Here is a 13,439-nt window from a genome sequence, read left to right as displayed (position 1 = left end):
TAGTATTTTATGTAAGTTAAAAAGCTAAATTAGCTCAAAGAGAATGTCCTCATGAATAATTTTCTAATTATTTACAATGTAAAAATTTAAACTAGTTTTAGTCCATAATGATGCAGAAGTAATATTTTACTTTCTGATTTTTTTTTTTTTAATGTAAAACCCAAGCTCAAGAAGTCTCTAAGTGAGGAGAAAGTTTCCAAAATGAGTTTTAAATCTGCAGCAAAAGGGCTAACCTTTTTCCTACTTCAAAACGGTGAGTATTTTAGCTATAAAACTTTAATATTTATAAACTGTTGCTTATAAATTATATAAAATCCATAAAAATTTACAACCATCTTTTTTTAATACAATGAGGCTCCTACAGCTGCTTCTAACTCTTCCCCTTGGCTTGACGGAGTTCACTGTCACAGCGGCACCGTACAGCGCCGAGGCTGGCCCAGGACAGCTGGACCTGCCCCCGGCCCTGCACGCCCCTCCCTCAGAGTCTGAGGACGCCCGGTACATATTTTCTTTACAGTCGACTTTTCTCTCTTAAGAGTCTCATTCTCTTTGGTTTTTAAAGGTGCTCAAATGAAAAACAACAACAAACAAACCTTTGTTCAATCCCTCATCCTCCTCTTGTTATCCTTTCTCCTTGTTCCTAGGAGAGTGTCTCTAGCGCTCTCTGCCTGCTGGCGGCACGTCCCCCCTCCCGGGTGATGCCCCACTGTGCGCCTGGCCTCCCGCCCTCACGCAGTGGGAGCCTTCCTCCACCTCGCTGACCCTCCCAGCGGCACCTGGCCTCGCTTCTGTGCCACAGCGGGCTCCTGGTGTTCCTGCTTTTCTCATTGCGCCTCTCTGTGGTGGGCCACCCACTGGCTGGTGGGTCCCTGTGGGCTGTGTGTCCTGGGCCCTCGTCCTGCCTCGCCCCTGCATCCGCCCCATGGTGACTGTCGTTTCCCATGACCTCCTCCCTCTCTAATGGGTCATCCCCACCCGCGTGCACATGTGCACACACCCACCCCCTTACTGGACGCTCCAGTGTGTCCAATAAGGAAAATCGTCCTTTCATCTCACATGCCCCCTAGCGTCCTTTCTCTCTCTGTTCCCTTCGCTGACCGGCGCCTGGAAAAGCCACACATGCACGTCTTCTCCAGCTGCTCTCCCGTTTGTCCCTCGGCTTGCTCCGCCTGGCGCTTGTCCTCACTGCACCACCGACTGTCCTTCCTCATCGGCAGTGACCTCCGTGACGTCACATGAACTGACCTCTCAGTAGGAATGAAAACTCTCAGCTTCTCGAAATACTCTTCTCACTCGGCTCCTGTGCCCCCTCACTGTCCTGGTTTCTTCTCCCTCTCGTACGAATCTGCAAGGCTGTGTCACTTTGCTCCTGTGTTCAGCGTCCTAGCAGAGAACCACATTTCCTGAGCACTTTCCCAAAGTGCCATAATCAAGACATACAGTTTCTATAACAGAGAATTAAAAATGGAACCCCAATTAATATACTTTACTGTTGATATTATTGGCTGATATTCCCCGTTCTAGCTATACCTTGATTTTGCCTGGATCTTGCTGGTCACTCCTTTACCCCTGGCTGAGTGCCACCTGTGGCTGGTTCCCTTGGCCCATGTGGCATCTTCTCTCAAAGTCCCACTTCATCTGATTACTACGTGCCGTGGCTGTGGCTGTGACTTACCGTCCTCCGGCTGGCAGGTGTCTCATTGAGAGTTCATTGATGAACATAGTAGGAAGTAATCGTTCTTCATATTTGGTCTTGCTCTGACCTTAATTAGAGTCCTGGATTGTATATATTTCAATTCTCTGAATTTTAAAATCTGCCAAGTGACTAGAAGATCAGAATTACGGAAAGGAGGGGAAAAAATGATGGTAGTTTGAAAGAGTTAGAGATTACTTAGCCTAGACAAGAAGATAAAGAGGGCTAATCACTGGGAAATTATTTTTGTGACAGTAACCAGCTGTCTAGCTCTCTAGGAGAGAGGATCCACTCAGCACCTAGCTATCCTTGTTTTAAAAGCATTTCAGACTTTTATTTATTCAAAGACAGATATTGTCAAATATTTTGTCCCAGAGATCTGAACAGTTTAGTTGTGGCCCTGTGAAGGATGGCACAAAGAAGTCTCTCCTACGATTCTTGTCATTTCTCTGTCTACCCTGCCTGTAGCAATCCCATTCACCTCAGTGAAGGCTGCAAGGAGCTGTCTTTTAGGTTTTCTGATAACTTCTTTTTTTTTTTTTTTTTTTTGTTGTTGAGACAGAGTCTCACTTTGTTGCCCAGGCTAGAGTGAGTGCCGTGGCATCAGCTTAGCTCACAGCAACCTCAGACTCCTCGGCTTAAGCGATCCTCCTGTCTCAGCCTCCCGAGTAGCTGGGACTACAGGCATGCGCCACTATGCCCGGCTAATTTTTTCTATATAGATTTTTAGTTGTCCATATAATGTCTTTCCATTTTTAGTAGAGACGGGGTCTCGCTCAGGCTGGTCTCGAACTCCTGACCTTGAGCAATCCACCCGCCTCGGCCTCCCAGAGTGCTAGGATTACAGGCGTGAGCCACCGCGCCCGGCCTCTGATAACTTCTTATATATTTAACACACCTAAGGACATCATAAAATGATCAACAAAGCTAATTTGGAAGGCCTTAATTTCAAAATGAGTAATATGAAAAATGATTTATTTTGGCAAAAGAATATATTAAGTGATTCTTAAACCACAAAGTAATTCCATAAACAAAAAATTTATTAATGTGTAGCCCGAGGTGTGACAAATGATGCAAACTCAGGGCCTGGAACAAATGTGGAAACAGTATCAAAATTTGAAGCCAAAGACAATAGCGGATTACAACACATCGATAAAGAAGACAACGACACTCCAGGTATGTTGATTTTAAAATATCATCCAGGCACTTGGGAATTAAAAGCAAAAACAAAACAAGCAAAACCAAAAAGTCTCACCAAACATGAAGTCCTCTATTCTTCTAAATACTTAGAGAAGATCAAATTGCATTTCTAAGAATACTTAGAAGGTTGAAATAGCTTAAACATTACCTATAAGATATGGTCCAAACTATAACCAGAGAAAATTCATAGTATTGTTTTCATTATTAAACAAGAAAATAAAATAACCTAGACATTCAGCCCCAAAAGGTAGAAAGGAGGAATAACAAAACACAAGGAAAGCAGAAGGAAGGCATTAATAAAATCAGCTCACAAGGTTTCCATCAAAGGCCAGAAGTGGCAGCTCACACCTGTAACCAGGAGTTTGAAACAAGCCTGGGCAACAAGCCTGTCTCTACAAAAAAAAAAAAAAAAATAGAAAAATCAGTCAGGCATGGTGGTGCATGCCCGTAGTCTCAGCTACTCAAGAGGCTGAGGCAGAAAGATCACTTGAGCCCAAGAGTTTGAGGCTGCAGTGAGCTATGATGATACCACTGCACTCTAGCCTGGGAAACAGAGTCAGTCTCCCTCTCAAAGAAACAAAAATAAAGTATCTATCAGAAAACAAGAATTGTAAGACTGTCACTCCAAAAGCTGGTTCATTAAGAAAAATAGACATTCTTGATCTCTCTCTTCCCCCCCTTGCCTCCTCCTAAAAAAAAAGAAAAGAAAGAAAAAGACATCCTTAACAATAGATGTAATCTGAATAAAAGTGGTAAAACACATATGCCAAGTAGGAAGGAAAAAGTCGATATCCCCAGGTAAGATTTTTAAAATTATAGCAAGAGAATGCTATACACAACCCTAAGCTAATAAATTTGGAATTCTGTGATTTTCTAGGAAGATATTAATAACAAAACCAGACTCAAGAAAATGTTGAAAACCTAAATAATCATGGAGAAAAAATGGTCGAAATTTATCCCCCAAATTTAATTTTTATGAGCCAGTATTTTCAAAATTTTAAGAAAGCAGTAATATAAGAATTATAAAATCAAAAGCCATTCAGTTCATTTAACAAAGTTAGCATAACCGAGATATGAAAACTTAAGATAAAAAACAAAAATAATAGGCCACTGTTCTCAACTATTGTAGGAAAGAGAGGGTGACATGGAAACCACCTAGAGCGGGGATCCTGGGAAGATGGGAGTGGCATTTGTATAGTTTTTTCATCTCTCTAGATCCCCACACGAAGACAGCACAATTAGAATAGCAAAACCAAGAAACCCTAAGCTGCATACGGTTGTATATACAACCATATTTTGTGACAAGGTATCACCACAAAAGCCAACATACGAGTAGACAGTGACAAATCACTAACTACAAAACCTGCATGGCACGAGAATGTAAACAGAATGCAAGAGAAAGTAACAGATATAAAAGAGAGAAGCAATTAGGGTATCTGCTGGGCAAGCACAGCAGGCCGAGCTGAGAAAGAGCCCCTGACACAGGGAAGGGTGGAGCACAGGGCAGAGTGAGGTCTGAAGGGGGGAGGCAGCTGGGCCCTGGGGACTCTCGCAACTCAAAAACCAAAGCCCCTTCCAGGAAAAGCCAATGCTGAGGAGAAAGTGTGAGGAGCAGAACTCACACTGCGAAGGCTGGGGCGGTGGGGCAGAGGAGGTCCAGGTGGAAAGGGACAGGCCGGGGCGGTGGGGCAAAGGAGGTCCGGGTGGAAAGGGACAGGCTGGGGCGGTGGGGCAGAGGAGGTGCGGGTGGAAAGGGACAGGCTGGGGCGGTGGGGCAGAGGAGGTCCGGGTGGAAAGGGATGGGGAAGTAGCTGCAAAAGGTCTGCAAGCACGGGGCCCCCTTTTTCCTTTTGTGAAAAGAACAGGAGTTCTAGAACCATGAGGTAGAAAAAATTGTCATGATTCACTCACCCATACTCTAAAAATTCAAGAAAACCACTTTTCTGTAAAAACAAATAGGTTTGTGGTCAAATCCGAAACAAAATTATAACATTATAAGAAAAAATAAGAAGAAGAATGGATGGTGAAAGCATAAAAACAAGAAAGGCCCATAAAACAGATGAAAACTGTCACCTGATTCAGTATCCCCTTAATCTGAAATGTTTTGGATTTCAAATTTTTTTGGACTTTGAAATATTTGTATTATACATTCTGGTTGAGCATCTCTAATCCAAAAAATGTGAAATCTGAAATGATCCAATGAGCATCATGTCAGCACTTAAAACTTCAGATTTTGGAGCATTTTGGGTTTCAGATTTTCAGATTAGGGATGCTCAACATGTGTTGCAAAATGAGCTAAAAGAAATGGAGAATGTGGTAGAAGAGATGACAGGACAACATAAATCAAAATTAGACAACCTCAGCTGAGAGCATAGAACTCAGGAAAAAATTAGAAATCAAAAAAAAGCTTCAAAAATAAAGACCAAACTAGAAGAAGAAAAAGTGAATAAATAAAAAGGGACTGCCTTAAGAGAAACAGAAAATGAAAAGGAGAATTCAAAAGTCAAAAAGACATGAAGTGATAAAAAGGATTCAAGAGGAAATAACAGATATACAAGATTCCTAACACAATAGGAGTCCCCTTAAAAGAACACTAAAGCGGTGGAACAGAACAAACACTAAAATCTATACTTCAATGACATTTTCCTAGGATAAAAAGACTTAGGAAAGATTTCAAAGGACATCTGTAAACCTGAGGAAACTGACCCAGAACTACCAACACCAAGACAAATCCTAATAAAACTGCCAGGGAATGAGAGAGGGAAGGAGGGAGGGGAAACGGTAGGGTGTCCAGGCAAAAAGACCAAGTCAGTCATAAAGGAAATAAAATCAGGTTGTCATCAGACATTTTTTTCTTTGACAACAATGCTTTAAGCCAGAAAACAGCAGAGTTTAAGTTCCTCAAAGAGAGAAAGTATGAGCTAGAGTTTTTATATTTAGCCTTCAGACAGGAAGGCTATAGATGAACTATTAAGGCCATTCATGAACCCAAGGAGTATTGGCCTTTCAGACAGCACAACCAAGTGACCGTAATAAATTTGGCTATGGGGATTGTGGCGAGCATTTGATACATTCCCTCTCACCTCATGAAAGAGGTCTTCCCTGACCATCCTGTGACAGTAGCACTCTACCCTGCCATCTGCCCCCTTACCCTGCCCTTGGTTTTGTTCTTTGCAGTGTCACTACCTGAAACCTTTGGACCTCCCCCATCCTGGGATAGAAGTGTCCCGAGAGCAGAGACTCGGTTCTAATCACTGCTATTTACTATATCCCTGGAGCCTAAGCAATGCTAAGCATCATTCTAGGGACTCAATAAATATTCTTCGAGTGACAGGATTAACAAATGAAGGGTCTCATTATCTACCTAGAAAAATGTAAGAGTATTAACTGAAAAGCCATTAGAAATCAGAGTTAAATGAGATAGCTTGTTTACAAAATAGAAGTATTAATCAAAAAACCCTAATATACTAGCTTTCCCATATACTTATAAATAGTTAGAAAATATGGAGAGAGTAGAGAAAATATTAAGAGGAAAGAAGTTCCAAGTTGGTGATAACAAAGTATATAGGAATAAAAAGGAAAAGAATTTGTGGGATTTACGAAGTAACAAAATAAGTAACAAAAACAAAAATAGACAAATGGGATTCTATCAAACAATATAAAGCTGCACAGCAAAGGAGACAACTGAGTGAAGAGGCAGCCGGGCGCGGTGGCTCACGCCTGTAATCCCAGCACTCTGGGAGCCAGAGGTGGGAGGATCACTTGAGCTCAGGAGTTCAAGACCAGCCTTGAGCAAGAGGGAGATCCCGTCTCTACCAAAAATAGAAAAATTAGCCCAGTGCAGTGGCTGTGCAAGACCCTTGACAGGCCGGGGCCAGCAATCCCAGTGGTTTCATGACTCCCCACCTCACACCTCCACGCACAACACCCACCCAAGCCTCAGGCCTGCCACAGGCTATCCTGATGTTCTGGAATCTGAGAGTTCATTGTAGGACACACACACACACACACACACACACACACACGAAGGTTTCCTTTAGCCTCTGTAAAATCTGGCAGTGGCATCAAGGTCCTGGAATGGGAGGTGAGGCTAGAGGGGTGGGTTGTTCACAAAATCCCACCTTTCCACAGTATTTGTCCCAATGCCTCTCCCCGCACCTCCTCCATACGGCAGCATAGCCCAAGCTAAAGACAGTGTCTACTTACCTTCTTATTCAATTCAGAGTTTAAATTTATTATTTCTAAAATAAGAACTGCCTTTAAAAACAGTGTAAGAGGGTTTTTTTTCTTCCCCTGAAACATGGAAAATTAAAATTTCAGAAAACCAAAATACTTAAGCTATTTAGGACAAAACAGTTACCAGGAGACTCACAGGGAATGTTGACAGTCCTAGCCACGGTCTACAGAGCACCTGCCTTGTTACAGGTTGTCCCTGAAGCAGTTTCCTAACCCTCCCGACCCTGGGAAGCCTGCATCACCCTCACCCCACCTCGCAGGGGAACAGGACCCTCAGCTCACCGCAGGGAGGGGCAGAACCAGAACACGCACACAGACTCCAAATTTATGGCAGGATTGTGTGAATGCTCATCTTGATTAAATTTTCTTCCAGAGAAATGTGAAAAACCCAGGGATGAGCAAAAGGAAAAACTCAATATGTGGGTCAATAACATGTATGTCTTTTTCGTGAACACACTCTTTAACGCCCATAAGCATGAAGAGACTCTGAAGGAGAAAATAAAGGAAAACAGGCTGCGTAATGCGGCAATGGCTCAGCAGAAGAAAATTGAAAACGATGAGCTGGAAGCAAGGTACCTTCATACAATCCCTCCGCTCTGTCTCTCCTTCAAGGGCTGTCGTCTTTCTTGTCTTCTGTAGCTACCCAAGGCTTCAGGACCAAACGCTTTTGTAGGGGCCCACGGAAAACTTCTTTGCCCTCTGAAGGTTCGCTGAAAAATCAACTCACAAAAGGCAGACTAATGACAGACAAGGCAAACAAATGTATTAACATGTACGTGGGGAGAACCCGAGTGGTGACCCAACCCCCAGCGGGGTACAGAGCTGATAAACCAGCTGGAGGTCACAGAAAGAACGGGGCAGACAGACCAGGTTGTAGTGGCATGACCAGTTACGGGAGGGAGACAGGAGGCCTGGCTAGAAAACGCGTCTTGTTATGTAGATGAAACCTCACAGGCAGCTGGTCTCCGAGGACAGGGGTCAGCGTTGATCTCGGATTTCTAAGGTGTCAGACCCTCCTGTCCTCCCTCAATCTAGACAAGGCCCCGCTCGTGCAGATTCTCTGCAGATGCCAATTTCCCCCACACAGACAGCTTCACAGGGCTACTGCTGTTTGTTTTCTTCACAGCCATCTCAAAATATGTCAAATAAATATAATTTGGGGTAAAATATTTTGATTTCGGCCGGGCATGGTGGCTCACGCCTGTAATCATAGCACTCTGGGAGGCCGAGGCGGGTGGATTGTTTGAGCTCAGGAGTTTGAGACCAGCCTGAACAAGTGCGAGACCCTGTCTCTACTAAAAAAACAAAATAGAAAGAAATTAGCTGGCCAACTAAAAATATATACAGAAAAAAATTAGCCGGGCATGGTGGCACATGCCTGTAGTCCCAGCTACTCGGGAGGCTGAGGCAAGAGGATCACTTGAGCCCAGGAGTTTGAGGTTGCTGTCAGCTAGGCTGACGCCACGGCACTCTAGCCAGGGCAACAGAGTGAGACTTTGTTTAAACAAACAAACAAACAAACAAAACATCTGATTTCTTTTACTTTCATTCAAAGTATATAACTTCCTAAGGATGTCTTTGACATAATAAAAAATACATATTTGGTCTCTGCTCCTGGTTCCTGGCAGAGCTTCTAGAGGCTTTGTAACTTCCCGAGTGACTGGGGCGACAGGAGTGTCTTTTGTTCTAAGATTTTGTCTTAGTTCCTGGTGCCTGACACAAGAGCTTCTAAGGCCCCTGGGATCCCTGGAGTGGTAAGACTGTCCTTTAGCATTTGAACCAGATGCCTGGTGGCCAGGCAGGGGCCCTAGATAGCTTCCGACTGGGGCTGGTGGCCAGAGGAACCAACCACGTGATTGGAGGGTTGGAACTTTCACATCCGCCCCTCAGCACCAGGGGAGGGGAGAAGGGCTGGAGGTTGAGCTCAGTCACTAATGGCCAGTGATCTGATCAATCGTGCCGCACAATGGAGCTTCCATAAAACCCTATCAATGGGGTCTGGAGAGTTTCCGGTTGGTTGGTGAACACATCTACACGTGGGAGGGTGGGGCCAGCCCAAACTCCACAGGGACAGAAGCTCCTTGGGACCCTTCCGGACCTTGCCCTGTGTACTTCGTCATCTGGCTGCTCATTTTTATCCTTTATAATAAATTGGTAAATGGAAGTAAAGTGTTTCCTTGAGTTCTGTGAGCCATTCCAGCAACTTACTGAACCTGAGGAGGGGTTGGTGAGCACCCCCAATTTGCAGCTGGTTGGTCAGAGCACAGGATTTGGGACTGGTGTCTGAAATGGGGGTGTCTTATGGGACTGAGACCTTAACTTGTGAAGTCTGTGCAGACTCCAGGTAGACACTGTCAGAATTCAACTGAATTTTAGGGCATCCAGCTGGTGTTCGAGTTGGTTGGTGTGGGGAAAAAAACCTTCACATTCAGCATCAGAAATGTGAGTAGAGGAAGCGTTGTTCCTTTTAGTGTCACACTCCTCACCCAGTGCAGAGGACTTGTGGCTAACTGTGGGTCCGCCTGGCTCCCTAAGTTGGTGATGACAACTGTACCCCAAGGCTCACATGAAAAGGGAATGGGAAGTAGTGGCTGAGAGCACAGGCCACAGATCTAGATGGCCTGGGTTCAAATCCCAGCCCTACCACTTGACACTTGGGTGGCCTTGGGCAGGGTCCCCATCTGTGAGGTGGAGATAATACCTTGATGAGGCTCGGAAAACAGTACCAAAATGAAGGCCTCAGAAACAAAAGTTCTTCTCTGACCCTCCCTTGTCCTCCTGCCTCAGTCCCATTCTTCCCTGGGCCTAGCCACAGAAACCAGAACCCCTCTTCCCCAAGGCGGGTCATAAAAGCTAGAACCCCTTTTCCTGAAAGCCAGCCATAAAGCCCAAAATTATTCTATGTAAAAACCGGCCATAATGTAATTATCTGATCTACCCTGTTTGACTGTAAAATCTCCTATTCCAGAAAGGGCCCTGCCCTGTACCCAGAAGGAAGGATGCTGCTCAGAGAGGCCAAGCAGAATCTAGACAGGCCTTGCTGGTTCCCCACTCGGTCTGTTATTAACAGCACTAGGTCACACCCTATTTGCCCAATCACATTTCTACATGGCTGCCCATACTTTGTTGAACCTAAGCATAAAGATGGACAATTTCCCCTGTGTCTTTGAGTTTTCGTTCTGAAGACTCCCATGTATCTATTTTAAAATAAATTTGCATCCTTTTCCTCCTATTAATCAATCTGCCTCATGTCAGTGATTTTTCAGCAAACCTTTAGGGGGCCAGGGGCCTTTGATCCCTACCTAGGACTGCTGTGAGGATGAAATAAGCTAAAGTTGGCAAAGCGTCTAGGACACGTGGCCTGGGACATGGTGAGCACCAGTACGTGCTGCACACTCACCTTCTGAGGGTCACGGCTGAGGCTCAGTCCTGCAGGGTCACGGCAGTCCAAGTGCAGACACCCGCCCTCCGTAAGGTACCTTTCAGCCTACTGAAGAAAGTGAAAGAATACATGAGGTATTTTAAAAGGCCACTTACTTCTTAGGGCTGATAGCTGAGAAAAATAAAAAATAAAAAAATAAAAGGCCACTTACTAGCTACTAAGTTGGTTCACAAATCACTTTGGACATATGAAAAGTTTATTTTGGACTGTCTAGATAAGGCATCACTTATTTCAGGCAAAGCGAAGACCATGCAGTTCTGTTCACAAACACGACTGATAACACAGATATGGGCTACCGTACGCGATACGCAGCACAAAAACCAGTCTTGCAATTTCAAAGGAAAAAAGTTCCCTTCTGTGTTTGCTTTTAGGCTGAATATCTTAAGAGAGGAAGAGGCCAAAAGACAAGACTTCGAGGTGGACATCACTGTGATCAAGGAGCCAGTGGACGCCCCATCCTCTAGTATCACACTGAGCCCCCCTAAAGAGGACACAGCCATGTCCCCCGGCAAATCCGTCACGAGCAAGAAAAAGAAAAAGTAAAGGGCTGCTAGTGCCATGAATGAGCCACGAGAACATGCACGTGTAAAGGAGCTCAGAACTGCAGGGATTGTAACATTTCCTGAACAATAAAATTGTTTGCATTTTACTTATTATCTTAGTGTTTTGAAATATTCCTGCCTTGGCCCACTGCATCTCAGCTTCCCTATATGGCTGGATCCCTGAAATGCCTGCATTTTAAAAAAAGGAGTTCAATGAAAATACATGTATATACATATTAAATGAATATATATTAAATATGTGTCTTAAAAAAATAGAGTACTGGCTGGGCATGTTGGCTCATGCCTGTAATCCCAGCACTTTCAGAGGCCAAGGCAGGAGGATCCCTCGAGCTCAGGAGTTCAAGACTAGCCTGGGTAACGTGGTGAGACCTTGTTTCCACAAAAAATTAAAAAAAAAAAACTAGCTGGATTTGGTGGCACCTGTAGTCCCAGCTACTCAGGAGGCTGAGGCAGGAGGATCCCTGCACCCAGGAGTTGGAGGCTCCAGCGAGTCATCTGTGATTGTGCCACTGTACTCCAGCCTGGGTGACAGAGCAAGACCCTGTCTCTAAAAAATAAAAAAAAAAAAATTAAAAAATAGAGTAGTGGTAATTAAGAATCTGACAAAACATCAGAAGTGGGGAGTGGATAAAGTTATTGACACATTTCTTCAGACCGCCTCCACCCCAGCTGGTGCCTTCTTTGCCCTCGTAATGACCCTGTGTCCCCCGCATGTCACCTCTGTCCCGGTCCTTCTCCGCAAACACCCACAGCACTCTCCTTCGCATGTGCGAAGTGCCAGACAGTAACTCTAGGCGACAGCAAGGTGAGGAGCAGGCCCTCGGTGGGTACTGGAAGGAGCACGTTTAGTCTTTGTGAGAAAATTTTATGGTTAGTAATTTGAGTTAAAACTTAAGGGTAACCACCAAAAGAATAAAAATACAATCTGAAGCTTCCAAACTAGTAGAAAGAAGACAGGAAACCATCGATACAACATAAAGCTGAGGAAAAGGAAAACAACAAAGATGATAAACAGGACACACAAACGGTGGCAGGAAAGAGTACAAATCTACCCACAACCAGCAGTGTAAACAGATTAAACTCACTCGTCCATCCCTCTCCCCCAAAAAACCCCCAAACCCAGAGATTAGATTGGATTAAAAAAAATAAAAAATTCACCTCAGTGTTACCCTTTGCAAAGGAAATATCTTCAAACAAAATAACATGGAAAGGATGAAAATAAAGATACGCAAAAAGATGTCGCAGGCAAATCTAATCAAGATGACTGGAGTAGAAAGCAGGATTAAAGCCAAAACAGAATGTAAGTCAAACAGTCACATCATAAAGGTAAAAATAAAGATCACGGTAAAATGACCAACAACTGAAAACAAGCATTACTTATATACACCTTCCTGTCAGCCTTGCAAAAACTGACAGAATTCCAAGGAAGAAAATTACAATCGTGATGGACGAAACAGCAGGAAGACAAAAAATTAGCAAAGGTATAATTTAAGCAATTAAACTACAAAGTTTGAACTATACATATAGCTAGTAACTAGAATGCGACGGAGAATAAATACTGACAAAAACACTGACCACATTTTAGGTGTAAAAGTACAACTTCAAATGATACACTATAGACTATGATCTATTATCATTACAACAAAATCAGTAAGTCAGCAACGAACGCACACAATAAACAAAGCCTAATGTGATGGGAAACTGAAAACTGCAATGTTAACTAAAGCATGGGTTAAAGAGGAAATCATAATGGAAGTTGTGAAGTATTTAAGGATGAGTGAAAATGAAAATACAGCTGTCCCTCTGTCCCTTGGTCCCGGTATTAGAGTGGGACTGGTTCCAGGACCTCCTGCAGGTACCAAAATCTGAGGATAGGCAAGTCCTGCAGTTGGCCCCGCAGAACCAAGGGTGCGAAAAATTGTTAGCACCCTCTGGATCCATGGGTCCCACATCCCATGATACTGTACTGTCCACCGACAACGGTTGAATCCTCAGATGCAGAAGTTGCGGATACGGAGTGCTGACTACAACGACGCAGCCATCTCCTCTCCTCCCTAACATAACAGGCTCGCGCAGGGTAAGTGGAGGGGACTATGGAGAGTCACTTTTAGGGCTGGGGAAATAAAGTTTGTTCCAGACCAGTAGTTAGCTAGTTCCTACCCAGACCCTGGGATGTCCAGACCACCAAAAATGACGTAAAGTAAAATTCAGCCAGACTTCATGTCCACTGTGAAGACGCACGCACAGCGGTGCCTCCTGGGAGCTCTCCGTGCCAGATGGAGAACGCTTTCTGTTTAGATCACAC

The 13,439-nt window shown here is 44.1% G+C and overlaps 1 protein-coding gene across 1 annotated transcript in view; it reads left to right on the top strand.

Annotated features, from left to right (window-relative positions):
• The window catches only part of RSPH10B (radial spoke head 10 homolog B), a 45,959-nt gene extending 34,792 nt beyond the window's left edge, over window positions 1-11,167 (top strand). Inside the window, exons 18-20 of the mRNA XM_069485855.1 lie at window positions 158-253; window positions 7,503-7,701; window positions 10,943-11,167. Of these exons, the coding sequence (XP_069341956.1) occupies window positions 158-253; window positions 7,503-7,701; window positions 10,943-11,114 (467 nt within the window). The 3' untranslated portion in view covers window positions 11,115-11,167. The remainder of the gene's footprint in view (window positions 1-157; window positions 254-7,502; window positions 7,702-10,942) is intronic.
• Window positions 11,168-13,439: the final 2,272 nt, after the last annotated feature.

Source organism: Eulemur rufifrons, chromosome 14, assembly GCF_041146395.1.
Source record: "Eulemur rufifrons isolate Redbay chromosome 14, OSU_ERuf_1, whole genome shotgun sequence".
NCBI lineage: Eukaryota > Metazoa > Chordata > Mammalia > Primates > Lemuridae > Eulemur > Eulemur rufifrons.
This window is presented reverse-complemented; position numbering and strand designations above follow the sequence as displayed.